At 42.0% G+C, this 26,535-nt stretch overlaps 1 protein-coding gene and 1 long non-coding RNA gene across 2 annotated transcripts in view; one reads left to right on the top strand and one right to left on the bottom strand.

Annotated features, from left to right (window-relative positions):
- Nucleotides 1-3,864: 3,864 nt before the first annotated feature.
- LOC149978062 (uncharacterized) lies at nucleotides 3,865-16,807 on the bottom strand. Its single transcript, XR_016486706.1, has 2 exons — nucleotides 16,679-16,807; nucleotides 3,865-6,833 (listed from the first exon to the last, which is right to left on the bottom strand). It is a non-coding gene; the product is annotated as an uncharacterized LOC149978062 (long non-coding RNA).
- The window catches only part of LOC110490109 (septin-5), a 29,753-nt gene continuing 19,556 nt past the window's right edge, over nucleotides 16,339-26,535 (top strand). The window contains exons 1-2 of the mRNA XM_090200186.1: nucleotides 16,339-21,833; nucleotides 22,124-22,363. Coding sequence (XP_090056312.1) covers nucleotides 21,762-21,833; nucleotides 22,124-22,363 — 312 coding nt within the window. The 5' untranslated portion in view covers nucleotides 16,339-21,761. The remainder of the gene's footprint in view (nucleotides 21,834-22,123; nucleotides 22,364-26,535) is intronic.

Genomic DNA, 26,535 nt, shown 5'->3' with positions numbered 1-26,535 from the left:
CTTTAAGTACCAAGGGACACTTTCAACTCGTTGGATTACATAAAGATTGTTATTTTCCCCAACCTTTTGATTTTATAATACTCTGTCTATGTTAACAAAAATACTTTCAAAGAGTCCATTCTGTTGAGTGGAGAGAAAAGGGGGGAAAGATATTTATGGAGGGTCATGAATATCCCCCAACAGGGCAACGTCATGACAATATCAATGCTAAGGTGTTAAGAGATGAGAGTTTGTTGGTGTTCTGTAAAAACATGGTGCAGAGGGAAAACGCTCTCAGAGTGAAGCAAATAAGGAAGTGTAAGGTGGTGTCGAGCAGCTGGAATGATCAAGCAGGGAAGAAGTGGATTAAATGGGTGGTAACAGGAGTGCCTGTGAGTGTTAGTAATAAAGAGGTAAGAGACAACTTGAGAAGAGGCATTCTAGAGAATGTTCATAGATTGTAAGCAACAAGTAGATAGACAGGTAGATAGCACATCTATTCTGTTACACTTCAAGGACCAGGTACTGCCAAATAAAGTAACCTTAGGATATATGACTTATTATGTGAGGGCTTATTTACCGAAGCCTTTAAGCTGTTATAACTACCAGAAGTTTGGGCACGTGGCAACAGCCTGTAGAGAGAAAAAGAGGTGTGCCAGGTTTGGAGGGGAGCATGAGTAAGGGAAGTGTGGGGATGGTGTACAACCAAAGTGCTACAGCTGTGGGGGTGCTCATAGTGTGGCATATAGTGGGTGTGAGGCTAGTGTTGACGAGTGGGAAGGATGTGGCAATAACATGAGGAGAAAGCAGAGATGATGGCCAAAGTGTTTGTCCAAGTGCATAGCTCGGCAAATTTGTCAGAGGGGCAGAGGGGGAGAGAGAGAACGAGACAGGAACATCATGGAGTGCTGGATAGGAGGGAGGATGTAGATTATGTTTTGAATGCACCACTTACCATGGCAGAGATGAAAAGGGCAATAGGGAAGGCTGGGTTAACTTCACCTAGGAAAGATGAGGTGTGCTATGTTATGTTGGCCCATCTTAGTGATGTGGCACTGGACAAGGTATAGGTGTTGTACAACAGCATGTGGGAGGAGGGGAAACTACCAGGCAGCTGGAAGGAGGCAGTAGTGGTACCAATCCGGAAGCCAGGGAAGGACCCAACAAGGCAAACAAGCTATCGGCCAATAGCCTTATCACATGTATGTAAGATTATGGAACATATGATTACGGAGAGGCTAACTAACTTCATGGAGAGCAGGGAGTTAGTATGGCCACATCAGAGTATGTTCAGGAAGGGTAGGGGAACAATGGACCCTGCTTAGAAGCAGAGGTCAGGAAGGCTCAGGTGAACAAGGAGACTGTTGTAGCTATATTTTTTGATGTGGAGAAGGCATATGATATGTGGAAGGAGGGGTTGTTCATTTTTTTAAACATTTATTTTATTTAACCTTTATTTAACCAGGTAGGCTAGTTGAGAACAAGTTCTCATTTGCAACTGCAAGATTGCCAAGATAAAGCAAAGCAGTTCGACACATTCAACAACAGAGTTACACATGGAATAAACAAACATAAAATCAATAAAATAGTAGAAAAGTCTATATACAGCATGTGCAAATGCGGTAGGATAAGGGAGGTAAGGCAATAAATAGGCCATGGTGGCGAAGTATTTACAATATAGCTGTCAGAGTCGTGTGTATAGGTGGCAGGGAAGTCAGGCGCAGGAGAGTCAAACGGAGTGTAAATGGAGTCTTTTAATATAAGTCCATTTAACATGCTCCAAACACCTACCTACACATATATATGACCATGGGTACGAGGACCCTGCCGCACAACTATAAAACAACACTTGACATAAAACAATCTCTGACAAAGACATGAGGGGAAACAGAGGGTTAAATACACAACAGGTAATGAATGGGATTGAAAACAGGTGTGTGATAAAACAAGACTAGTCTAGAGTGTCTCCCCCTTTGAAGAGGGGGATGACCGCAGCAGCTTTCCAATCTATGGGAATCTCAGACGATACGAAAGAGGTTGAACAGGCTGGTAATTTCGGCAGATCATTTTAGAAAGAGAGGGTCCAGATTGTCTAGCCCGGCTGATTTGTAGGGGTCCAGATTTTGCAGCTCTTTTTCTTTCAGAACATCAGCTATCTGGATTTGGGTGAAGGACAAGTGGGGAGGCTTGGGCGAGTTGCTGTGGGTGGATGGCTGTTGATTGGGTAGGGGTAGCCAGGTGGAAAGCATGGCCAGCCGTAGAAAAATGCTTATTAAAATTCTCAATTTTCGTGGATTTATCGGTGGTGACAGTGTTTCCTATCCTCAGTGCAGTGGGCAGCTGGGAGGATGTACTGTTATTCTCCATGGACTTTACAGTGTCCCAGAACTTTTGAGTTTGTGCTTGTTACGTTCCCTAGTTCCTGTGTTGTGGTTTTGTTTGTATGTGTGTGTTTAGGAAAAATGGCTTCCTGGATTCCCCCAAGCAGCTGATTGGTCGGCCCCATTGATGATTGGAGAGCTGACCCCGCCCTGGTTAGCACACCAGGTGGTGTTAAGTAGTGGGTCGTAAGGTAGGAGAGGGAGCTTTGTTATTTACTTTCTTTGCTTTGGTTCCGTTCAGCCCCATTTCCCAACATTTACTGTGAAGGAATAAATTCCCAGTAAACGGTATATTCTGCCTTTTGTCATCCTTACTCGCACCTACAATACCATACCTCTTTCACTCCACAGGGAGTTGTGTTGTAGCAGGGTGTTGCGTTCCCTCTACCTAGACTTGTAAGTGGTACAGGATGCAAATTTCTGCTTGATAAAGCTAGCCTTAGCTTGCTTAACTGCCTGTATATTTGTTCTTAACTTTCCTGAGAAGTTGCATATCACGGGCTATTCGCCGTGGGTGGGTATAATTTGTGGAACGTTCCAAAAACTTCGTAAATAACAAGTTTGTCAACAAACGCATACAGAGTCGTATAACAGTAGAATGAGATACCGGGTAGGGAGTGAGCTATAATTACTTTTCACTCACCACGTTTATTCTGAAAAAATGTATCTTCGTTCCGGTAGCCTCCCATTTCTCATTTATTGGTTTAGTTATTATTTCCGTTGTTCCTGCATTTGCCGGTGAACTGTTGCGCCCCAGTATTTTATTAGCTAGGTGGCTTATACACAATTGTTATCGATGATACTGTACTACTCGTACTACAGAAACATGCATTGTATTTTGCCAAGTTCTCTCTCTGATAATCCTGTTTACCAAATATAGCAGGTAACTTCTGTCGATGTTGAGTTCATCTTGTCTAGTTAAATAAAGATTAAATAAATTAGAACATTTAAAATATATACTTTGACCTATTTCAGGTTACCCCAAGATGCTTGCTTCACTACACCTGCTTTTAAATAACGTTCCAGTCATTTTTGCTTTACATTCCGACTTTTGAACGTCTGTTTATTGGACATACAGTATATATTAGTGTCTAATAAAAAAAATAATCAACTCATGGAAAGCATCCCATCTGTTTTAAGGTTAATGTGTGTGTACATGTGTGTAGTGTAGGTCTTGATGTCCACTAGGTGTCAGCACTGGTTCAATAGTGTCAGCACTGGTTCAATAATGTCACACCAGGTTCACAACATGTTTTCACGTGTAACAAATCAAATTGTATTTTTCACATGTGTAGGCCTTACAGCGAAATGCTGAAATTAAGCCCTTAACACATTTTTTTTTTTACAACTAAATTGTTGGTTAAGTAAAAAATAAGAAATAAAAGTAACAAATAATTAAAGCTCAGCAGTAAAATAAAAATAGCCAGGCTATATACACGGTGTTCCTTTCAAGTCCAGTGGTGTAAATTACTTAACTGTATTTAAAGTACTCCACTACATTCTGTTTCTGTTTTTTGTATCTGTACTTTTACTCTTTCTGTTTCTTTACAACATTACATTTTACTTCGCCACATTTTTAAAGAAAATTGTATTTTTTTACTACATACAGTTTCCCTGGCACCCAAAAGTACTTTTTGCATTTTGAATGCTAAGCCGGACAGGAAAATGGTCCAACATCCCTACTGCCTCTGCTCTAGCGGACTCACTAAACATGCTTTGTTTGTAAATTGTCTGAGTGTTCCATGGCTATTTCTTAAATAAAAATACAAGTGAATTGTGCTGTCTGGTTTGCTTAATATATGGAAGGTCAAATTTATACTTTTACCACTGATACTTAAGTATCTTTTAGCAATGACGTTTAGTATTTTACTGGGTGACTTTCACTTTTACTTGAGACATTTTCTATTAACATATCTTTACTTTTACTCAAGTATGACAATTGGGTACTTTTTCCACCACTGTTCAAGACATTTAGCACCCAATACCCAACACTCACTTGGTGGCTTGAAATAGGAGTGCTGAACTAGGATCTGTTTAGCATTTGTGAGTAGAATGAATAACATTACTTTGACGGGGGCGGGGGGTTACTGATTCCAGTTCAGCATTCTTAGCCTGAGACAGTTCATAAATGCATACAGAGGAGCACTTTTCTACGATCAGCTTTACCTAGATCATTCTGAATCAGTTGTCTCTGGAATAAGATTATATGGACAGGGGTGGGTTTGATTGTAGATCAGCACTCCTATTCAACACCAGTTGCTGTACCCTAAAACTTTATAATCCAATTTCCCTTGCTGTCTAACGTCCTTCCGGAACCCCACCTCAACATTGTTCTGTCAAGGCAACAAAAGCAAGTTGGCATGCTCTTGGAAGGAATTTAACTCACAACCTCTCCTTTGGGATTTCACCACAAACTACTTCTACAACTATTTCTAAACTATCTTAACATGTGGCTTTCTTCAGGGGGACCAAGACTAGGAACACCTTTGAATGGCCCCAGGTAAAAGTTGGCTTTTGCAGAGTATGGTTGTATTGTTACTCCACAGCATAGTATGTTATCACAACTCTCTTTAAATGACATTTGAAATGCTCTTTCAGGCCCACAAAAGGCAATAAGAAAGAGGTTGCTCCATTAACTGTTTCTCTGGGATTTGATCTCTCAAACTCTGGTTTGGGGAGCAACCACCATAACCACTACTCTACCAGACAGACAGAGACTAAATAGTAAAGGGTACTTGAAAATGCACACATCAAAGACAACACTTCAAAGGTTGGCGCATGATGTGGGGGCTTGTACTTCTTGGGTCCACCAACCGTTCCTCAATCTTCTTCTGATGACTACAAACATGAATTTTCAAAACCTACACTATAGGATGGGATGTGTTTAGGAACGGGGGACGAAATTCAAAAGGGACGTGTTTCCAATTACCAGCAAATAGACCCTAGAAATGTTATTCCAGCATCTTAACATTGGAACTTTGTCCCTTCATTTGCCTACTACTGTCTATAAGCTATTATAACATGTGGGTTTTTTCTTGGGGACAAGTTATCGGAACGCTTTTGAATGGTCTACAAAGCATGCCCCCAGGTCAAATTTGGCTTTTGCAGACAAGGATTATATTGTTACTCCATGACATAGTATGTCATCACAACTCAATTAAAAGGACATTCTATACAGGGTGTCAATTCAGTCCTTCTATTTGATGGGAACTAGCCTCTACCCCCCTACTAACCTCAAGTTAGCTCTTTCATGCCAACAAAAGGCAACATCAAAAATGGCTCTCTAAAAATTGCTCTCCTCAGATTTGAACTCTCAAACTCCAGTTTGGGGAGGAAACACCATAACCACTACTCTACCAGAGACTGACTCCTTTTACTTTTTCACATGCTATAACCTAACAACCTTATTCTAAAATCAATTACGTTAATATTTTCCCTCAATCTACACACAATACCCTATGATGACAAAGTTAATATCGGGTTTATACATTTTAGCAAATTATTTACAAATTAAAAAACAGAAATACCTTATTTACATAATGATTCATCCCCTTTGCAATGAGTCTCAAATTGAGCTCAGGTGCATCCTGCTTCCATTGATCATCCTAGAGCTGTTTCTACAACTTCATTGGAGTTCAGCTATGGTAAATTCAATTGATTTGACATTATTTGGAAAGGCACACACATGTCTATATAAGGTCCCACAGTTGACAGTGCATGCCAGAGCAAAAACCAAGCCAAATCAAATTCAAATGTATTTGTCACATGCGCCGAAAACAACAGCTGTGGACCTTACCGTGAAGGTCTTACTTACAAGCCCTTAACCAACAATGCAGGTCAAGAAATAGAGGCTATATACATGGGGTACCGGTACCGAGTCAATGTGTCTTGTGGTACAGGTTAGTTGAGGTCATTTGTAAAGTGACTTTGCATTTATAATTAACATTGAGTAGCAGCAGTGTAAAAACACTGGGGAGGTGGGGGCTCTTTGACTATTTTTTGGCCCTTCCTGTGACAACGCTTAGTATATAGGTCCTTGATGTCAGGAAGCTTTGCCCCAGTAATGTACTGGGCCGTACGCACTACCCTCTGTTGCGCCTTATGGCCAGATGCCCAGCAGTTGCCCTAACAGGCCTCTCAGGATGCTCTCGATGGTGCAGCTGTAGAACTTTTTGAGGATCTGGGGATCCATGTTAAATATTGTCAGTCTCCTGAGGGGGAAAGGTTTTGTCGTGCCCTCTTCACAACTGTGTTGTTGTGTTTCCACCATGATAGTTTGTTGGTGATGTGGACACCAAGGAACTTGGAACTCTCGACTCACTCCACTTCAGCCCTGTCGATGTTAATGGGGGCCTGTTCGGCCCTCCTTTTCCTAAAGTCCACGATCAGCCCCTTTGTCTTGCTCACATTGAGGGAAAGGTTGTTGTCATCAGGCCAGGAAGTCCTGAGGCATGGTTCCAGGGCTCAGGACCTCTGGAAGGGGAGGGAGAGGGAGAGAGAATTAGAGGGTACATGAGACAGGAGAAATACTCCTGTCTCAAATACGTGTGAAAAATTAACCAGGTTCTTTCTGTGTATATGCAGAACAGTATACAAATACACTAATAATACATCCAGTCTCTGGCTATTGGTGATACTTTCCATTCTGCCCTATTGTGACCTTTGACCCCTTGCAGATGACATTTCCAGACGAAAGACTGAAACACCTGGAAAAGTACACTGACATGACCAATTACCCACCACCACCCCCAAACACATCATTCATGCCAGAGTACCAACCTCGCAACTTGGCACAAGTGAAGAACACAATTCGTCGAGTAAGGGACATTACTGTTTCGGACCAGGACGAGTTGGTGGCATTCTCCCCAAGGACATTCCCCCCGGAATTTCATCTGTAATTGAGGAAGCCAATCAGATGAAATCTCTTGCTTGCTGCTGTTGGCTGTTGCCGTGGGGGTGAGGGACAGCGGAAACCAAAGTAGTGAACTAGCACAGTATGAGGCTGATGCAGCAACTCATACTCCATTTTTTTGGAGCCCTGGTGCTTCCTTCCCTGCATACTATTGCACCCCAGGTCCCTTGATTAAGCTTCCTGACATCAAGGACCTATATAGTAAGCGTTGTCACAGGAAGGGCCAAAAAATAGTCAAAGAGCCTCCACCCCCCCAGTGTTTTTACACTGCTGCTACTCACTGTTAATTATAAATGCAAAGTCACTTTACAAATGACCTCAACTAACCTGTACCACAAGACACATTGACTCGGTACCGGTACCCCATGTATATAGCCTCCTTATTGTTATGTAATTGTCTTGTGTTACTTATGGATTTAATTAAATTTTTTGACTTTAGTTTACTTAGGAAATATTTTCTTAACTCTATTTCTTGACCTGCATTGTTGGTTAAAACCTCTTTGGGATAGGCGGGACGCAAATGTCTCAACTGGCCAATTGCCAGGGAAAATGCAGAGCGCCAGATTCAAATAAAATACTATAAAATTCAAACTTTCATTAAATCACACATGTAAGATACTCAATTAAAGCTACACTCGTTGTGAATCCAGCCAACATGTCAGATTTTTAAAATGCTTTTCGGCGAAAGCATAAGAAGCTATTATCTGATGATAGCACCAGCAGTAAACAAAGGGGTTAGCATATTTCAACCCTGCAGGCGCTACACAAAGCGCTGAAATAAAATATAAAACATGCATTACCTTTGACAAGCTTCTTTTGTTGGCACTCCAATATGTCCCATAAACATCACAATTGGTCATTTTGTTGGATTAATTCCGTCCATATATATCCAAAATGTACATTTATAAAGCGCGTTTGATCCAGAAAAAAAACAACTTACAAAAAACGCAACGTCACTACAAAATATTTCAAAAGTTGCCTATAAACTTTGCCAAAATATTTCAAACTACTTTTGTAATACAACTTTTGGTTTTTTAAACGTTAATAATCAATCAAATTGTAGACGGGGCAAACTGTGTTCCATACAGGAAAGAAAACACACCAGAGCTGCTTTTCACGTCTTGCGCAACTCACAAAAGTGTTACCCAGTTCCTAGTTGGTCTACTTCTTCATTGCACAAAGGAATAAGGAAGGAACTGAAAACAGGTTCCTAAGAAATATCCCTTGGCAATGACAACTGAGGGAACAGAGAGAGGCAACAAAAAAAAATCTGAACAGTTAGTCCTCTGGGTTTTGCCTGCTACATAAGTTATGTTATACTCACAGACATAATTCAAACAGTTTTAGAAACTTCAGAGTGTTTTCTATCCATATCTATGAATAATATGCATATCTTATATTCTTGGCATGAATAGCAGGAAGTTGAAATTGGGCATCTTGGGGTTACCTGAAATAGGTCAAAGTATATACACTGCTCAAAAAAATAAAGGGAACACTTAAACAACACAATGTAACTCCAAGTCAATCACACTTCTGTGAAATCAAACTGTCCACTTAGGAAGCAACACTGATTGACAATAAATGTCACATGCTGTTGTGCAAATGGAATAGACAACAGGTGGAAATTATAGGCAATTAGCAAGACACCCCCAATAAAGGAGTGGTTCTGCAGGTGGTGACCACAGACCACTTCTCAGTTCCTATGCTTCCTGGCTGATGTTTTGGTCACTTTTGAATGCTGGCGGTGCTTTCACTCTAGTGGTAGCATGAGACGGAGTCTACAACCCACACAAGTGGCTCAGGTAGTGCAGCTCATCCAGGATGGAACATCAATGCGAGCTGTGGCAAGAAGGTTTGCTGTGTCTGTCAGCGTAGTGTCCAGAGCATGGAGGCGCTACCAGGAGACAGGCCAGTACATCAGGAGACGTGGAGGAGGCCGTAGGAGGGCAACAACCCAGCAGCAGGACCGCTACCTCTGCCTTTGTGCAAGGAGAGGCAGGAGGAGCACTGCCAGAGCCCTGCAAAATGACCTCCAGCAGGCCACAAATGTGCATGTCTGCTCAAACGGTCAGAAACAGACTCTGTGAGGGTGGTATGAGGGCCCGATGTCCACAGGTGGGGGTTGTGCTTACAGCACAACACCGTGCAGGACGTTTGGCATTTGCCAGAGAACACCAATATTGGCAAATTCGCCACTGGCGCCCTGTGCTCTTCACAGATGAAAGCAGGTTCACACTGAGCACATGTGACAGACGTGTCAGAGTCTGGAGACGCCGTGGAGAACATTCTGCTGCCTGCAATATCCTCCAGCATGACCAGTTTGGCGGTGGGTCAGTCATGGTGTGGGTTGCATTTCATTGGGGGGCCGCACAGCCCTCCATGTGCTCGCCAGAGTTAGCTTGACTGCCATTAGGTACTGAGATGAGATCCTCAGACCCCTTGTGAGACCATATGCTGGTGCGGTTGGCCCTGGGTTCCTCCTAATGCAAGACCATGCTAGACCTCATGACGCTGGAGTGTGTCAGCAGTTCCTGTAAGAGGAAGGCATTGATGCTATGGACAAGCCCGCCCGTTCCCCAGACCTGAATGCAACTGAGCACATCTGGCACATCATGTCTCGCTCCATCCACCAACGCCACGTTGCACCACAGACTGTCCAGGAATTGGCGGATGCTTTAGTCCAGGTCTGGGAGGAGATCCCTCAGGAGACCATCCACCATCTCATCAGGAGTATGCCCAGACGTTGTAGGGAGGTCATACAGGCACGTGGAGGCCAGACACACTACTGAGCCTCATTTTGACTTGTTTTAAGGACATTACATCAAAGTTGGATCAGCCTGTAGTGTGGTTTTCCACTTTAATTTTGAGTGTGACTCCAAATCCAGACCTCCATGGGTTGATAAATTTGATTTCCATTGATAATTTTTGTGTGATTTTGTTGTCAGCACATTCAACTATGTAAAGAAGAAAGTATTTAATTAGAATATTTCATTCATTCAGATCTAGGATGTGTTATTTTAGTGTTCCCTTTATTTTTTTGAGCAGTGTATTTTAAATGTTCTAATTTATTTAATCTTTATTTAACTAGGCAAGATGAACTCAACAACATCGACAGACACAAGTTACCTGCTATATTTGGGAAACAGGATTAACTTGGCAAAATACAATGCATGCTTCTGTAGTACGAGTAGTACAGTATCATCGATAACAATTGTGTACAAACCACCTAGCTAATAAAATACTGGGGCTTGCGGTCATTAGTTACATTTCAACCACAGCGATTCCCCAATTAATGCACAACAGAGTTCACCGGGAAATAATAACTAAACCAACGAATGAGAAATGGTGGAGGCTACCAGAACGAAGACATTTTTTTCAGAATAAACGTGGTGAGTGAAAAACGTAATTACATAGCTCACTCCCTACCCGGTATCTCATTCTACTGTTATACGACTCTGCATGCATTGTTTGTTGGCAACCTTGTTATTTACGAAGTTTTTGGAACGGATTTCTGTTGGAACCTTCCACAAATTATACCCACCCATTCGACGCTAATGCAGTACGCCACAGGATGTTTTGTGCTGGTCAAGGGCAGTCAGGTCTGGAGAAACCCAAGGGCTATATGTTCCTGTTTTTAAGTTTTGTTTGGAATGGGGCATGCTTCAGATGGTGAGGAAGGCACTTTTAAAGAATAACCAGTTATCCTCTATTGACGGGATGAGGTCAATGTCATTCCAGGATACCCCGGCCAGGTCGAATAGAAAGGTCTGCTCGCAGAAGTGTTTTAGGGAGCGTTTGACAGCAGACCCATTACGGATGCAGGCAGTGATTGCAGATCTTCGTTGAAAACAGCAGCGGTGTATTTGGAGGGCAAGTTGGTTAGGATGATATCTATGAGGGTGCCTGTGTTTACAGATTTGGGGTTGTACTTGGTGGGTTCACTGATAATGTGTGAGATTGAGGGCATCATGCTTAGAGTGTACGGATGGCCAGGGTGTTAAGCATGTCCCAGTTTAGGTCACCTAGCAGCACGAGCTCTGAAGATAGATGGGCGGGGCAATCAATTCACATATGGTGTCCAAGGCACATCTGGGGGCAGAGGGAGGTCTATAGCAAGCGGCAATGGTGAGAGATTTGTTTCTGGAAAGGTGGATTTTTAAAAGTAAAAGCTCAAATTGTTTGGGTACAGACCTGGATAGGAAGACAGAACTCCGTCTATCTCTGCACTAGATTGCAACACCGCCCCCTTTGGCAGTTCTATTTTGTCGGAAAATGTTATAGTTGGGGATGGACATTTCAGGGTTTTTGGTGATCTTCCTAAGTCAGAATTCAGACACTGCTAGGACGTCCGGGTTGGCAGTGTGCTAAAGCAGTGAATAAAACTTAGGGAGGAGAATTCTAATGTTAACATGCAGGAAACCAAGGCTTTTACGGTTACAGAAGTCAACAAATGAGAGCACCTGGGGAGTAGGAGTGGAGCTAGGCACTGTAGGGCCTGGATTATCCTCTACATCACCAGAGGAACAAAGGAGGATTAGGATAGGGGTACAGCTGAAGGCTATCAGGACTGGTTGTCTAGTGTGTTCAGAGCAGAGAGTAAAAGGAGCAGGTTTCTGGGTGCGATAGAATAGATTCAAGGCATAATGTACAGACAAAGGTATGGTAGGATGTGAGTACATTGGAGGTAAACCTAGGCATTGAGTAATGAGATATATTCTCTAGAGATGTTTAAACCAGTTGATGTCACCACATATGTGGGAGATGGAACTAAATGGTAGGTTAAGGCATATTGAGCAGGGCTAGAGGCTCTACAGTGAAATAAGACAATCACTAAACAAGACAGTCATGGACAAGGCATATTGATATTAGGGAGAGGCATGCGTAGCCAGGTGATCAATAGGGGTCCAGTGAGTGGTTGGGCTGGCTGGAGACATGACAATTCAGACAGCTAGCAGGCTGGGGCTAGCAAGCTAGCAGAAGGGCCTTAGAGGGACGTCTCGACGGACGAAAGTCTGTTTTAGCCTCCTAGTGCAGTGACGTCGATAGATCGGTCGTCATGGATTAGTAGGGTTCCGAGTAGCAGAAGGGTCCAAGTCCAATTGGCAAAATGGGTATAGTGGCCCAAGAAATTGGTTGATGGATCTATACAGTTAACAGTCTAATATGCTCTAGGCAGCTGGCGGGCCGCGGCTAGCAGATGGGCATTCAGAGGACGTCGCCATGTAGAGGCGAGTACCCCCTTGAGCAGATTACGTCGTAGTCCAGTCATGAATGATCAGCAGGGTTCCGTGCCCTGTACCGACAGTAGAAGGGGTCCGGGTATTGTAGCCCAGGAGTGGCTGATGGGCCTCTTTAGCTAGCTGGGAGAAAGGGCCTAGCATAGGCTAGTTCCAGGATAATTGGTGCTTGCTCCGGGACCGACGTTAGCCAGTAGTCACTCGGATAGCAGCTAGCTAGCTACGATGATCCAGGTGAAAATGTCCAGAGCTTGCAGTGGGAATCCGGGGATATGGAGAGAAAATAGGTCCGGTATGCTCTGGTTTGAGTTGCGTTGTACAAACTGGCGAGAGCTTTCCAAGCTAAAGGTTAGCTGATGACTGCTAGCAGTGGTTAGCTGACTATTAGCAAGTAGCTAGTGAGCTGGCTAGCTTCTGTTAGGGGATTACGAATTTCAAGGTGAATAAAAATGCTTTAGAAAAAAGACAGATCCGCACCACATTGGATGAGGCGGGTTGCAGGAGAGTGTTTGAAGTTGAGGTTTAGAAAAAAATATAAATAAGTTATGTGAAGAAAAAGATATATACATGGGACAAGACGAAAAACAAAGACGTCTGACTTCTACACCATCTTGGCTCAAGCTTGATATTGTTAATTGTTATTCAAGCTTGATATTGTGGGGTTAGGAGGAAGAACGTACAACTGGATAAACCTTCCAAACAGGAAATCCTTTATCAGGCAGCTGCCTGGTGGAAAATGGTATACCACAGGGGAGTTTGATTAGTCCTATGTTGTTCTCAATCGTGATTAATGATGTTTACTCTTAGGTACAGCTGGATATTGGGAGGTCATTATTTGCAGATGATGGACGAGGGGCCTTATTGGCGAGGGGAAGAAATAAGCCAAACATAGTCAGGAAGGTACAGGGAGCATTTGATGAGGTAGAGCGGTGGGCATTAATGTGGGGATTCAGGTTCTCTGTAGAGAACTGTGTTCTTTACCAGGAGGAAGGTGTGAGATGAGGTATGCTTGGAGCAACTTGGAGAGGGTGGGAGCCTTCAGGTTCTTTGGGGTTTACTTTGATACTAGAAAGACCTGGGCAGAACACATCAAGTGAGTAGTGGGGTGTAAGAAGGTACTAAATGTGATGTGCATTTAGTAGGGGGCTGGGTGTGCCTCATTGAAGACCATATATGTTGCATTGATCTGATCTGTTATACACTATGGAAGTATAGCGTATGGTTCTGCAGCCCGGACATCATTGGAAAGGCTAGATGTCATATAGGGACAAGGACTCAGAATATGTAGTGGGGCATTTCGGACGTGCCCAGTGGCTGCACTACAGGTGGAGATGGGGGGGAAATACCATTGCAGATAAGGAGACAGCAGCTGGCAATGAATTATTGGGTCAACCTATAGGGACATGGAGTATCTCATCCTATAAAAGGGATAATGGGAACATGAGCAAAGACCGAACACGAGCTTTAGGTGGGTGGGTAATGCCAGGCGAAGGAGATGGGACTGTATGGAAGGGAGTTTAGCCCAACGTTAGCTATTCCTGTAAATCCACCATGACTACCCCCGCTTCCAGTAGTTGATCTAGAAGTATTGGTGAGACTACAGAAAGATAGGGAGGGTGTTGATCCATCTGATTTGTTTTATAGATGTCTGGATCTGGATTTTTTTGGGCCATTTACACAGATGGTTCAAAAGATCCAAGGACAGGATATACTGGGTCAGCATTTGTAGCGCAGGAATGTTGGGTGGCCGTCAGGAAACGCATTACAGATAATCTGGCTGTATATATGGCGGAGCTGATTGCCATACTGTTGGCCTTGCAGTGGGTGCAGGAAGTTAAGCCAGAAAGGGTAGTAAATTTGCTCTGATTCATGTGCAGTGTTAAGGCGTCTCCAGTTCTTTATATCACGTAGCAGACAAAACCTGCTTTATGAGGTACTACAAACCCATGGCAGGAGTAAACAAGTGGGTATACAGATAATATTTACATGGGTCCCAGCTCATGTGGGAACGGGCAGTTGATATACTGACCAAACAAGCACTAAGTAGTGGGGATGTTGATGTGGTAGTTTCAATGATACAGAGGAAAGTTGGGGAGGGGAGAATGGCAGGAAGGGACAGAAGAGAGGAGGCTATATTTACAAGATTAAGGGTGGGACACAGCCAGTTGAACAAGACCTTAAATGTGATAGGAAAGCATCCAACAGGAAAGTGTGATTATTGCCAGGAAACAGACAGTGGTCCATGTATTGATAGTGTGGACATTATTGGAGGGAAAGAGAGAGGATGAGATCAAGTATGAGGGAGAAGGGGATACAGGAAATTTGTTTAAAGAGTATATGGAGTAGAACGTCATTAGATATAGTGTCAAATATTTTATATTTTTAAGAGCAACAGGGCTAGCAGGTAGGATTTAGTTTCTGGTCCCACTCTCCAGTACAATAGGTGGCGGTAATGTACCATAACGTTGGATGCCAACCACCGATAAACCCCACCGAAGAAGTCTAGCGCTGCACCCCCAAGGTAGCGTTGCGGTCTGCTAGATTGAAAAAAAAATGCTTCCTGCGGAACGCAAAAAAGCGTTTGATGCATCTGGTGGACATTAGGCGTAACACATGCTGTAAGTGCATCTTGGCGCCACTAGCACGTCGTCGAGCGCGCGGGTTTTATCTATATGTTGGTGCCCGAACGCATTGGGTATATAGCCTACTTTTAAATGTAACGATTCTAACCGTTGCGCCTCGCTATCTAACGACATAAATACAATGTACAACGATGAACAAGGTAAACACAAGTTGTAGACAAAAACGAGATCATAATAAGCCAGCCACATCAATATCTACTAAAATGACATTTATTTTCACCCGTCCCATTTGCTTTTACAGTATACATTAAATAAGCTATTGGTTGTCTCCAGCTAGCTTGCCTTGTCTTTTGATTGTGGGTTGAAAACAGCTTCGATTCAACGCTACAGTCAGAATGTTACCTAGGTAGCCCACCTGGTCTCACACACACATACATATATATATATATATATATATATATATATATATGACTAGACGTAACGTAGGAAATGTAAATCCTGTATGTACAAATTAGTATGATTTCTTAGGTTTGATGTGGTTAAAGGTAGCTACATAAGACAGGACGCGAACATCTAGCCGCCCAAATGTTGTTCAAATCTCATCACGGAGAACTTTAGCTAGCTACTTCAACTACTGTACTTAGTACGTTTTTGCTCCTAACCAAGCCACCTAGCTGATGTTAGCCACATGAAATTAGAATTTGTAACATTTACTTTTAGAAAATTCTAATCAAGTTGTATTGGTCACATACACATATTTAGCGGATGTTATTGCGGGTGTAGCGAAATGCTTGTGTCCTAGCTCCAACAGTGCAGTAATATCTAACAATATACAAGTAAAAAGGTAATTAAGGCATTTATAATTATTAGGACGAGCAAATGTCGGAGTTGCACTGACTAGAATTCGTAACATATTGTACATCCAAGTTCTTAACAAGTCATACAAATTGTAATTCGTAACATTATACGAAATGGATGATGGATATCCACAATTTAATACATACCATACGAAACGTAACATATCAAACTATATTTGATTTTCTCGGGTTATTTACAATAATATGAAGTCCTCTGAGACCAGGTTGAGGTAGTTAGCAAACAAATCATAACTTCCCTGCTTCTCACTTGTCCATGTGTGACTTTGTTGTTCAGAGATAAACAGTTGAACATGGGTTATTTAGTCATAACATTTGAGTTGGTTACAAAGCTAACTTTTATTTGCTAAAACAAACGTCTTTCCACTCCAGGCACACAGACAGACGAAGGCCTTCCAGGTAGGCTAGTCTAAGAAGTCTTATTTGCAGGTGTCTGTGTACATAGCTACATGATGTTAGTTACAGCGTGGTGAGGGTGAATTCAACTCTTAAACGTATTGCTAACTAGTTATCTAGCCTGTGACCATGACTCCGTTTCATTACATTACACATTACACGTAAGAGTCATTGGATGAAGTCATTTTCATCATTAAGAGCCCAAATTCTCGGTCTGAACGTTAATACGCATCGCTTGCGGTACGTTTTGGGAAGCATAAGGACCGTTTTATATAATCAAGAAATATTGTAATAATAAAAAACGTTTGATACACACCTTAGGGTTAGTGTTCCCAGACAGCCATATCTCCATGTTACAGCGCGTGTTTACGGAAGACTGAGTGCTAATATGCTATCTAGCATGCTCCAAACACCTGTGTAATGGAAGAAGTCTCCCAAAACGTGTAATTGAAAAATACCATCGGCGGCAAAAGTGAAATCTGGTTAAAACCGTGTATATGTTGCATTTGTGAAGTTATTTTGATGTCATATGAAAGTAAAGGGCTTTATGTTTCTAGATATCAGATTGAGAATCGATTCCTGTTTAGATGGAGTATATGGCTGTTTTGTCTCCTAAAGCCAGTCTACCTCAGTAAATAACATATAAGGGCCCTGAACCTTAGGGAGTAACGGTTGGCTCTTTAAGAGTACATGTTGGACTAGCTAGTTGTAGCCAAATGACTTTCTACAAATTCTATCTAGCTAGCAACATTAGTAAAGCTCGCTGCACAGGCACATTGGCTACCTTACAACATGACATACTTTAACATTTCAGGGCATATAATTAAGAATGAGAAACTGGGTGGTTTGAGCCGTGAATGCTGACAGCCATGGAATATCAGACCATATACTATGGGTATGACAAAACATTTATTTTTAATGCTCTAATTATGTTGGTAACCAGTATATAATGACAATAAGGCACCTCAAGGGTTTGTGAAATATGGCCAATATACCACGACTAAGGGCTGTGTCCAGGCACTCTGCATTGTGTACAAGAACAGCCCTTAGCCGTGGTATATAGGCAATATACCACACCTACTTGGGCCTTAATGCTTAATTAGAAGTACTGACATTTTATCATATAATAGCACATATAGCTTTCCAAGAACTCAACTCAAATTTAGCAGTGGTGGAAAAAGTACTCAATTGTCATACTTGAGTAAAAGTAAAGATACCTTAATAGAAAATGACTCAAGTCACCCAGTAAAATACTACTTGAGTAAAAGTATTTGGGTTTTAAATATACTTAAGTATTAAAAGTAAATGGAATTACTTGAGTAAATTTTAGCATCAGAAGTAAAAGTATAAATCATATCAAGTTCCTTATATTAAGCAAACCAGAAGGAACAATAAAAAATAAAAATAAACATTTTTATTGACAGATAGCCAGGGGCACACGCCAACACTGAGACATAATTTCCAAACAGCATTTGTGTTTAGTGAGTCCGTCAGGTCAGAGGCAGTAGGGATGACCAGGGATGTTCTTTTGATAAGTGTGTGAATTTGACCATTTTCCTGTTACAATGTAATGAGTACTTTTGGGTATCGGAAAATGTGTGGAGTAAAAAGTACATTATTTTCTTTAGGAATGTAGTGAAGGAAAAGTAGAAGTTCCAAAAATATAAATAGTAAAGTACACATACCCCAAAAACTACTTGAGTAGTACTTTAAAGTATTTTTACTGAAGTACTTTACACCACTGAAATTTAGACATTTATGGTCTGCTTACATATATTTTAGAGGGTATTTATGCAGAAAATTTGTGTAAAACATATTACATAATTTTAGGTTGACAATAATGCTATTATAACATTTCTGATACACTATATGACCAAAAGTATGTGGACACCTGCTCTTCAAATCTCATTCCAAAATCATGGGCATTAATATGGAGTTTGTCCCCCCTTTGCTGCTATAACAGCCACCACTCTTCTGGGAAGACTTTCAACTAGATGTTGGAACATTGCTGTGGGGATTTGCTTCCATTCAGCCACCAGAGCATTAGTGAGGTCAGGCACTGATGTTGAGAGATTAGGCCTGGCTCGCAGTTGGTGTTCCTTTTCATCCCAAAGGTATTTGATGGAATTGAGGTCAGAGCTCTCTGCAGATCAGTCAAGTTTTTCCACACTGATCTCGACAAACCATTTCTGTATGGACCTCGCTTTGTGCACGGGGGCATTGTCATGCTGAAACAGGAAAGGGCCCTCCCCAAACTGTTGACACAAAGTTGGAAGCACAGAATCTTGTAGAATGTCATTGTATGCTGTAGAGGTAATATTCCCTTCACTGGAACTAAGGGGCCTAGCCTGAACCATGAAAAACAGCCACAGACCATTATTCCTCCTCCACCAAACTTTACAGTTGGCACTTTGCATTGGGGCAGGTAGCCTTCTCCTGGCATCCGCAAAACCCAGATTCGACTGTCGGATTGTGAAGCGTGATTCTTCACTCCAGAGAATGCTTTTCCACTGCCCCAGAGTCCAATGGCGGCTTTACATTGCGCATGGTGAACCCAAATTTGTCCACCGGACTGCCAGATGGTGAACTGTGATTCATTTTTACACGCTTCAGCACTCGGCAGTCCCGTTCTGTGAGCTTGTGTGGCCTATCACTTTGCGGCTGAGCCGTTGTTGCTCCTAGACATTTCCACTTCACAATAACAGCACTTTCAGTTGACCGGTGCAGCTCTAGCAGTGCAAAAGCTTGAAGAACTGACTTGTTGGATAGGTGGAATCCTATGACGGTGCCACATTGAAAGTCTCTGAGCTTTTTGTCTATGGAGATTGCATGGCTGTGTGCTCGATTTTAACACCTGTCAGCAACGGGTGTGGCTGAAATGGCACAATCCACTAATTTGAAGGAGTCTCCAAATACTTTTGTCTATATAGTGTATATCACATGCCTTTAATTTTTCTTGCTGGCTAATATGGCTGTCATTTTGAAACCATCCTGGAACTTTGAGGGGTTTATGACACTACTGTTCAAAAGTTTGGGGTCCTTGTTTTTGAAAGAAAATAAAACATTTTGTCCATTTAAAATAACATAAAATTGATCAGAAATACAGTGTAGACACATTTTTTATGTAAATGACTATTGTAGCTGGAAACTGCAGTTTTTTATGGAATATCAACATAGGCGTACAGAGACCCGTTGTCAGAAACCATCAGTCCTGTGTTCCAATGGCACAGTGTGTTAGCTAATCCAAGTTTATCATTTTACAAGGCTAATTGATCATTAGAAAACCCTTTTGCAATTATGTTAGCACAGATGAAAACTTGTACTAATTAACGAAGCAATAAAACTGGCCGCCTTTAGACTAGTTGAGTATCTGGATCATCAGCATTTGTGAGTTTGATTACAGGCTCGAAATGTCCAGGAACAAAGAACTTTCTTCTGAATCTCGTCAGTCTATTCTCGTTCTGAGAAATGAAGGCTATTCCATGTGAGAAATTGCAAAGAAACTGAAGATCTCATACAGCGCTGTGTACTACAGCTAACCGATCGCTGCAGCTGTACATAGTCCATCTGTAAATAGCCCACCCAATCTATCTACCTCATCCCCATGCTGTTTTTATTCTATTTACTTTTCTGCTCTTTTGCACACCAGTATCTCTACTTGCACATCATCATCTGCTAAATTGTAAGTATTCGCTCCTATAGCCTATTATTGCCTACCTCCTCATGCCTTTTGCACACACTGTATATAGACTTTCTTTTTTCTACTGTGTCATTGATTTGTTTATTGTGTTGTTGGCTTGTTTATTGTTTACTCCATGTGTAACTCTGTGTCACACTGCTTTGCTTTATCTTGGCCAGGTCGCAGTTGCAAATGAGAACTTGTTCTCAACTAGCCTACCTGGTTAAATAAAGGTGAAAAAAAAACTACTCCCTTCACAGAACAGCGCAAACTTCCCCCAACCAAGAATAGAAAGTCCTCAACTGGCAGCTTCATTAAAGATGACCTGCAAACCACTAGTCTCAATGTCAACAGTGAAGAGGAGACTCCGGGCTGCTGGCCTTCTAGGCAGAGTTGCAAAGATAAGGCCATATTTCAGACTGGCCAGTAAAAATAAAAGCTTAAGATGGGCAAAAGAACACAGACACTGGACAGAGGAAGATTAGAAAAGAATGTTAGGGACAGACCATTCTAAGTTGGAGGTGTTCGGATCTCGAAAAAACATTTGTGAGATGCAGAAAAAATGAAAAGATGCTGGAGGAGTGCTTGACGCCACCTGTCAAGCATGGTGGAGGCAATGTGATGGTCTGGGGATGCTTTGGTGATGGTGAAGTGGGTTATTTGTACAGGGTAAAAGGGATCTAGAAGAAGGAAGGCTATCACTCCATTTTGCAACGCCCTGTGGACGGCGCTTAATTGGAGCCCATTTCCTCCTACAACAGGACAATGACTGAAAGTACAGCTCCAAACTATGCGAGAACTATTTAGGGAAGAAGCTGTCAGCTGGTATTCTGTCTATAATGGAGTGGCCAGCTGTGCTATATGGAATTTGCTGTGCTACCTGGAACCAGTGCCCCTATGAAGAAAAAAATCACTCATGGAATAATTGTTGGAATGTCCCGCAGCCACAGTAGTGCAAATATGTGGTAGCACAAAGAAAGGAAAAGGGACTGCTTATAAAGTAGCTAGGATTCATAGGCCCAATCTTAAAAATAAAATGTTCTGGTGCTCCTAAACCCTGTATTTTGTTATTGCTGGCAAATCTTATAATTTAAAGGGGCTTGCTGCAGTAGTAACTACATCACTTTTTGGACTTATTAATGAATGATGTAAACCCATTGATTATTGAAGAATATCACTTTTAAATGCCCCATGAGCTTAGTTTAACTGTTGTACCACATCAGAAGCCAAAATATAAGCTTATTTTTCCAAGGTTTGTAAACAAGCTAAATGTAAACAAACACTATATAGCCTCAAAACATGGTTCAAACTGTCATTTTGATATCATGGATGCATCCGTCTATGAATTTGAGTGTGGTTACGTTTCTCCAGCTGCATCCCTCACCCTTTTACAGAAACAGTGGTGCGGATAAATGCTTTATTGTTTCAACTGCGGATTGCCGCGTTAAAATCTCAAATATTTTTCATTGTGCTCCTACATTTTTTTACTTAGAGCACATTTGCTCCTTGTAAAAATTGTCACTGTAGAGCCCTGCATAATCAATAGAAATGTAACTTATTGCTGTCTGTCAGATACTCACATTTATTGGCTGCAATTGAGGTATTTTGATGTTATGTTCAGCAGGTGTAGACTAGCCTATAATATAACAGTAAGATTCTGCCCTTTGGTGTTGAAATTGTGCTGACATCATCCTGGTCCCCTCTCTCTTTATGATCCTGAATGTGTGTGTGTGTGTGTCTCTCTCTCTCTCTCTCCTCTGCCACCATACCTGCACTGCCTTCAGATGGAGAGGTATGTAGGATGCACAGAAAGCAGTTAAAACAGTATCTCCAAAAATATTGTTGCTATCACTGTGCCATGCCAATGATGATGAAGTGTCATCAGATTGTTTTCTCCATATGTAAGCTACTGTAAACCCTACACTCAGACATACAGTAGCACAAAGCACACCTTTTTAATAAGGAATCTATCCCCCTCCCTCTCCTCTCCCCCTCTCTACTTCTCCTTCCTCTACAACCCTCCTTCCCTCTCCTCTCACATTCGTTCTCATCTCCCTCCTCTCTGTCCTCTGTTCTGTCTAGTTCTCCAGCCTGGCTAAAGATGAATTGGGGAACTTAAATCTGGAGAGTTTCATCAGGGAGTTTCCCCAGAACAGATACAACTGTTCCTCTCACCAGGGCACAGGATTGATCTCAGGAAACTTCTGTTACTCCTCCCCTCTCCCGGAACACCACTACCTGGCCACACCCACCAGCTGGACCTCTGACCGCCCCCCACGACCCAAGAGCCCCTGGGGCTGCCTAGACCCTTACACCTCTGAGGTAATTTAGCTACGGCCTAAAGCCAAATTTATTCCTTAAGGAAGTAAACACAGAAAGACCCAATTGGCATCACAAAATTGCGACCCTGTGTAGTTGCGTCGAGCTACAAATTGCGGGGTTGCACATGTCTACATATTTTTGCTATGCAAGTATGCAGAACAGCCATTTTGTGTAGTTGTGTTATTGCGTTGCGTACTTGTGTAAGTTCACAATTAGGCTTTAGGCACAGCGTAGGGTTGCACATTTTGGGGAATATTCAGAGGTGGAAACTTTCCGTGGGAATTAACGGGAATACAGTTGAAGTCAGAGGTTTACATACACTTAGGTTGGAGTCATTAAAACTATTTTTTCAACCACTCCACAAATTTCTTGTTAACAAACTATAGTTTTGGCAATTCGGTTAGGATATCTACTTTGTGCATGATACAAGTAATTTTTCTAACAATTGTTTACAGACAGATTATTTCACTTATAATTCACTGTATCACAATTCCAGTGGGTCAGAAGTTTACATACTGAGTTGACTGTGCCTTTAAACAGCTTGGAAAAATCCATAAAATTATGTCATTGCCTTAGAAGCTTCTAATAGGCTAATTGACATCATTTGAGTCAGCTGGTGTACCTGTGGATGTATTTCAAGGCAGCTTCATTGTGGTGCTCTTATTCTTCTCACTTTGCTTGGTGAGGTAGATTGCTGCTATAACTTGAACCACATACAGTGGGGCAAAAAATTATTTACTCAGCCACCAATTGTGTAAGTTCTCCCCCTTAAAAATATGAGAGAGGCCTGTAATTTTCATCATAGGTACACTTCAACTATGAGAGAAAAAATTTGAAGAAAAAAATCCAGAAAATCGCATTGTAGGATTTTTAATGAATTTATTTGCAAATTATAGTGGAAAATAATCATTTGGTCACCTATAAACAAGCAAGATTTATGGCTCTCACAGACCTGTAACTTCTTCTTTAAGAGGCTCCTCTGTCCTCCACTCGTTACCTGTATTAATGGCACCTGTTTGAACATGTTATCAGTATAAAATACACCTGTCCACAACCTCAAACAGTCATACTCCAAACTCCACTATGGCCAAGACCAAAGAGCTGTCAAAGGACACCAGAAACAAAATTGTAGACCTGCACCAGGCTGGGAAGTCTGAATCTGCAATGGGTAAGCAGCTTGGTTTGAAGAAATCAACTGTGGGAGCAATTATTAGGAAATGGAAGACATACAAGACCACTGGTAATCTCCCTCGATCTGGGGCTCCACGCAAGATCTCACCCCGTGGAGTCAAAATGATCACAAGAACGGTGAGCAAAAATCCCAGAACCACACAGGGGGACCTAGTGAATGACCTGCAGAGAGCTGGGACCAAAGTAACAACGCCTACCATCAGTAACACACTATCCCGCCAGGGACTCAAATCCTGCGGTGCCAGACGTGTCCCCCTGCTTAAGCCAGTACATGTCCAGGTCCGTCTGAAGTTTGCTAGAGAGCATTTGGATGATCCAGAAGAAGATTGGGAGAATGTCATATGGTCAGATGAAACCAAAATACAACTTTTTGGTAAAAACTCAACTCGTCGTGTTTGAAGGACAAAGAATGCTGAGTTGCATGGACTGATCCGTGGAAAGGAAAGAATGAATGGGGCCATGTATCGTAAGATTCTGAGTGAAAACCTCCTTCCATCAGCAAGGGCATTGAAGATGAAACCTGGCTGGGTCTTTCAGCATGACAATGATCCCAAACACACTGCCCGGGCAACAAAGGAGTGGCTTCGTAAGAAGCATTTCAAGGTCCTGGAGTGGCCTAGCCAGTCTCCAGATCTCAAGCCCATTTAAAATCTTTGGAGGGAGTTGAAAGTTCGTGTTGCCCAGCAACAGCCCCAAAACATCACTGCTCTAGAGGAGATCTGCATGGAGGAATGGGCCAAAATACCAGCAACAGTGTGTGAAAACCTTGTGAAGACTTACAGAAAACATTTGACCTCTGTCATTGCCAACAAAGGGTATATAACAAAGTATTGAGATACACTTTTGTTATTGACCAAATACTTATTTTCCACCATAATTTGCTAATAAATAAATTAAAAATCCTACAATGTGATTTTCTGGATTTTTTTTTCTCATTTTGTCTGTCATAGTTGAAGTACCTATGATGAAAATTACAGGCCTCTCTCATCTTTTTAAGTGGGAGAACTTGCACAATTGGTGGCTGACTAAATACTTTTTTGCCCCACAGTACCTAACCATTTCCTTGGCTCTCTTGTAGAGTGTGTCCATTGTTTTCAGTGCCATTATGTCCTTGAGGAGCAGATTCAATGCATGAGCAGTACAGCCAATGGGTGTGATGTGAGGGTAGGACTTCTTTACTTTAGACCAAGCAGCCTTCATGTTTGCAGCATTGTCTATCACCAGTGCAAATACCTTCTGTGGTCCAAGGTCTGACTGCCTTCAGCTCATCGGCAATGTAGAGACGGGTGTGTCTGTTGTCCCTTGTGTCTGCTTTTGTAGAATACTGGTTGAGGGGTGGAGATGACGGAGTTAATTATTCCTTGCCCACAAACATTTGACCACCCATCAGAGATGATTGCAATACAGTCTTCTTTCTCTATGATTTGCTTTACCTTCACTTGAACTCTGTTGAACTCTGTATCCAGCAAAATAGTAGATAAAGCATGTCTGGTTGGAGGGGTGTATGTTGGGCAAGGAACATTCAGAAATCTCTTCCAATACACACTGCCTGTGAACATCAGAGGTGAACCAGTTGCATACACAGCTCGAGCAAGACATTCATCAGCATTTCTCTGACGACGTTCCTCCATTGAGTCAGAAAAACTTCAGATTCCCCGAGGACCATGAGCTGTTGCTATCGATAAGGTGTCTGGTTCTTCATTTTCACCACAAATAGAAGTACAGGGACTTTTGTCAGAGGTTGCTTGTTGTGAGCAGAGGGAACTTTATGCACTTGGCCAGATTATTCTGCATCTTTGTTGCATTCTTCACATATGATTTGGCACAGTATTTGCGAATGTACACAGCTTTCCCTTCTACATTAGCTGCAGTGAAATGTCTCCACACATCAGATGGTGCCTGTGGCATTTTCCTGTAAAGATTAGAAAAAAATGAGTAAAACAAAATCCCAAATACAATTCCATGTACAGATAAAGTTAAACAGTTAAATTAAATAACTCCTTTGTAAGATAAATGTTTTAAAATGAAACATGTTTGGAAACAGGTGAATTAACCCCCCTCAGTTAGCAGGCTCAAGCAAGCTAAACCCCACATGGTAGCAAAAACTAACTAGCAGAAATTGCTTACAAGTTAGAAATGATTTAAACACACTTTGCTGTAGGCTACTATTTACTACTTAGCAAAAAAAGCATGTATGTCATATTTATACTCAGCTCATCCAGTATTGTAATCAAAACGTACCAGAAAGCATGTGGTCCTTGGCTCAGACAGTGTAGTAGTGTGAGCTCAATAGAACAGTGGAGAACAGTGAACAGTGGTATTAAGAACCCACATTGGCTCCTGTGCTGAGTTGTTAACGGAGTTAGATTTTGCTGTTGAAAATCCAAAACGTAGATTTCAAGTGTCAAAGGTGAAACGTGATATATGGTCTGAAAACAGGCAGCTTTCAGGGCTTTCTCATGATGCCATCTTAACTATTTACAATGCCTCTGTTGATTGAGCTACATATTATAAACTCAGCAAAAAAAGAAACGTCCTCTCACTGTCAACTGCGTTTAGTTTCAGCAAACTTAACATGTGTAAATATTTGTATGAACATAAGATTCAACAACTGAGACATAAACTGAACAAGTTCCACAGACATGTGACTAACAGAAATTGAATAATGTGTCCCTGAACAAAGGGGGGTCAAAATCAAAAGTAACAGAGAGTATCTGTTGTGGCCACCAGCTGCATTAAGTACTGTAGTCCATCTCCTCCTCATGGACTGCACCAGATTTGCCAGTTCTTGCTGTGAGATGTTACACCACTCTTATACCAAGGCATCTGCAAGTTCCCGGACATTTCTGTGGGAAATGGCCCTAGCCCTCACCTTCCGATCCAACAGGTCCCAGACTTGCTCAATGGGATTGAGATCTGGGGTCTTTGCTGGCCATGGTAGAACACTGACATTCCTGTCTTACAGGAAATCACGCACGAAC

This window comes from Oncorhynchus mykiss, chromosome 15, assembly GCF_057628025.1.
Source record: "Oncorhynchus mykiss isolate SJ-2025 chromosome 15, ASM5762802v1, whole genome shotgun sequence".
In the NCBI taxonomy this organism is placed as follows: domain Eukaryota; kingdom Metazoa; phylum Chordata; class Actinopteri; order Salmoniformes; family Salmonidae; genus Oncorhynchus; species Oncorhynchus mykiss.
Note: the sequence above shows the minus strand (reverse complement) of the source record. Positions and strands in the feature narration are given on the sequence as shown.